This window comes from Contarinia nasturtii, unplaced genomic scaffold (assembly GCF_009176525.2).
Source record: "Contarinia nasturtii isolate CC-2019 unplaced genomic scaffold, AAFC_CNas_1.1 Cnas_scaffold_5072, whole genome shotgun sequence".
Lineage (NCBI taxonomy): Eukaryota > Metazoa > Arthropoda > Insecta > Diptera > Cecidomyiidae > Contarinia > Contarinia nasturtii.
The window spans coordinates 7,278-10,664 of NW_022202350.1; the positions used below are offsets into that span (position 1 = coordinate 7,278).

A 3,387-nucleotide genomic window follows, 5' to 3' on the forward strand; every position below is an offset into this window, starting at 1 on the left:
AGAGGATTTCTTGAGAATTATATGTGAGTGTTTGTAGCGTGGCTTGTCATTTTAACAATGATTTTGTGTATTCGATGTGGAATGGATATATTCACAGTTGATTTTGTGTTCATTTTTGTTTTAATTTCGAAATAACAGAGTGTTGATAAAATTTACTGTGAATATTCCAACAACATTTCGATCGGGAAAATATTTGATGTCACATTGGAAATAAATTTCATAATTCGATTTAGAATACAGAGTTCTTTGTTGAGGTAAGACGTGATATTTATAATGCGTTCTTCATTACTTTTTCATTTGATTTGTGATAGAAGTGTTTTTATCAAATTGTGTTTGTGAACTATGCTATATTTGGTGCATTTTTTCTAAATTTGTGTGTATTTTTTATTTTCGTTTATTTGTATCAGTTCTTCGAGAATGAAAAGAAAAAGAGATAACAACGATCGTTGCAATAAATGTGGATTGCAAACAATACTTCGACCAGAGCATGCAGCAGTTGTGACGCAAATATTGTTTGAGCGCAGTCTTCAAATGACGGAAGTTGCCTCAATGGCCTCACTTTTGATTTTATTCAAGGTGAATGAAGCACTCGATAATGAAGATCGTCAGTTCTTTTTGCGACGGAATCGTCGACAGTTCTTCTTCGATTGCTTCAATGCGGTATTGGCCGAAAATGTTTACAATTATAATAGCCGAAATCCCATACCGCCAGAGTTTCGGTTCATGGTCGAAAACTTCAGTGATGAACAGTTGGAATGGCCAAGCAAGGAAAAGTTGGAGAATGGTTTTCGTTATTTTGTCAAATAGCACATCGCAAATACGAAAACTGGTCTCACCACTTGGTGTGAAGATCGACTTGAGTCATTCTTTCGAATGCGATGCTGGTATCGCAATCACAACATCTATGGACCGAGATTTGATGGCATCGACATCAGAAATGCCAAAATGTAAGCATATCGATCCAACGACTTGAGAAATGGTAATGTGGAAAGAATGAAAAAGGCCAACATTTTATTGGATGATCTGGTCGCAATTGGATGGCGACGCGAAAAATGCATGAAATTTTTTGTAAAAGATCATTGGTTTGAATCGTTGTGGTTGTTCGGACAAATTCAACGTCAAATAGCAGCTTATCACAGTGATGCCGCACAATGGAGTACCAGTCATGAAATATTTCGTGACAATCCAAACTTTCAACAGCCAACAAACAATCGACCACGGAAAATAAACAGTTTTGCTCTTTTACCGTTATGCGATTATCATTTGAAGTGCGTGCGTATAACAAATTGGCAAGCAAGCTAAAAGTGGTGCCCAGATTCCTGAATACTGGGACCAACCGGCTAAAAAAATACCCCGAAAAATACTACAGAGAGCATGATCGAGATGGACTATGGAATTTGTTGTTCGACGTCGATAAAATCAAGCAATTGGGCAAAGGATCCAAACAATTCCATCATCAAATCGTGACCGCCACTGTTCCGTATCGGCAATGTACACCAAACTAGAGCAGACGTGCAACGAAAATGTGCATTTACAGGCGGACAATCTTGTAGGCAAGAAATACGTTATTGGCATCGATCCGAATGAAAAAACGTGGTTGGCTATAACGCGTCGCAACATCCGGAAAACACCTAATGAACCGGCCGTTGAGGTGAGATATTTTGAAATATAACTTGAAATTTGTTTGAATCGAAACTAATTGTTTCTATGATTTTGAATTTTGAAGGAAAACATCACAATACCAAACACGCGATTCTACTGGAAAACTCGGCAGAAACGAAGAGAAAAAGAGGCGAAAAAATTAGTTGGATGGTTTGATATCGAAGAAAAGGATCATCTGAAGACATACCCATTCGGTCCACCATCACCGCGTAATTCAACATGGAAATGGTACATTGAGTATCGCATCAAAATGCTACGAAAAGGAATGTCAGCATATGCTACGCGCAAATATTCACGACTGGATTTTGATCATTACATGAAGTCGAACCAGGTAAATGATAACATAGCCGTGACAGTGACCAACAACATGCCGTCAATAAATATCTTTGGTGCATCGGAGATGCCACCCAATCGGCCATTTGGTTTGAAGAGACGGAAAAGATATCAAGGATCTCGAAAATTGTTGGTGAGCGTCAAGAAACTTGGCCATACTCAGTCGCTAGTCCGGACTCAGTCGCTAGTCTACCAGATATAATTGTGACAACGGTTAGCAAACGTGCTTTGCAAGAGGGACGGAAGGAAATTAAGCGTCGAATTCGCAATGGCAATTATCAGGATGTGGAGGAAATACTTCGGAATGGGTGTTTAATGTCAAAGGTTAAATGTTCAGGATGGTGGTGCTGCTCCACAGACAGTTGTTTGGCACCGCGATATTGTTGCTGCAAAATTCATTATGCTCAAAGGTATGAATCAATTGAAAATAGAGTCTATTCATTGTTTAAAGTTTTTGCTTCTGTTTACACAGGACTTTGTCGGATGTTCGGCGTACTAGTGCCTGATTCGTTGAGAAAACCACCAAACAATGTCAACTGACAAGCAGCAGCACATACATAGTTCATGTGTTTCATTTCAGTTTCAGCTTTGATTTTCTTTTAATTGAAAAATATTTTTTTAAACCAATATTTCTGGACCGTATGTTTTTATTTGATAAAGAGATGAATTGTTTTGCTTGTATAAAAATCATGTAAATTCATATCGTGTATGTAATGTGTGTGAATGCCATTTTGCTCGGAGTGTCATGAACTTTAACTCTATTCACATCAAACAATTATCATTACAAAATTTACATAAATATAATAAATATTCTAAAAAACCGTCTAATTTTGTCTTTTGCTGCTGCTGATTTACACCACATGAACTTTTACATATACAATTGTATAAATATACATCGAATGACATATATCAATGTCAAACATACACTAGGTATATGCACACTGATGCACACCAAACGCACTAAATGTTGTATGATCGAAAGAGAAACCGAAACGAATTGAGACCATATTGTGTTTGAATAAATATAAAGTCGAAACAAATGGAATGAAGGAGGGTAGAAAATTTTAGTGTTTGCGATACACAAACAACAAGGGGGTGGACATGATTCAAATGATTCGATGTAATTCATTTGTGATTTGAATGATTTGAATCTATTTGACAAATGACTTTACAATACTAAAACAAAGCATAAAATTCTATATCAATATTTGTTTTTTTTAAGCAAGCAAAAACCTTTTTTTAATTAAAAAAATCAAGTAAAAAACATCCTTTATATTTCGTTTATAGTTAAAACACATTTCGAAAATATTAAATCTCTTTGTATTTTTATTCTTTAACTTGATATTTTTACTTTTCCGCACACACATAGTGTGAAAGGGGAAAGTATTGTAA

The 3,387-nt window shown here is 36.1% G+C and overlaps 1 protein-coding gene across 2 annotated transcripts; it reads left to right on the forward strand.

Annotated features, from left to right (window-relative positions):
* Window positions 1-200: 200 nt before the first annotated feature.
* On the forward strand, window positions 201-2,786 carry LOC116351264. 2 transcript variants are annotated; one of them, XR_004202116.1, is made up of 4 exons: window positions 201-254; window positions 408-1,651; window positions 1,727-2,405; window positions 2,468-2,786. XR_004202116.1 is itself a non-coding variant. In XM_031783344.1 (3 exons), the coding sequence occupies exons 1-2, from the start codon at window positions 1,490-1,492 to the stop codon at window positions 2,195-2,197; spliced, it is 633 nt and encodes a 210-aa protein (XP_031639204.1). In that variant the 5' UTR covers window positions 401-1,489; the 3' UTR covers window positions 2,198-2,405; window positions 2,468-2,786. The 2 variants fall into 2 exon arrangements, 1 of the variants encoding a protein (XP_031639204.1); XM_031783344.1 differs by lacking the exon at window positions 201-254 and having other exon boundaries at window positions 401-1,651.
* The last annotated feature ends 601 nt before the right edge of the window (window positions 2,787-3,387 follow it).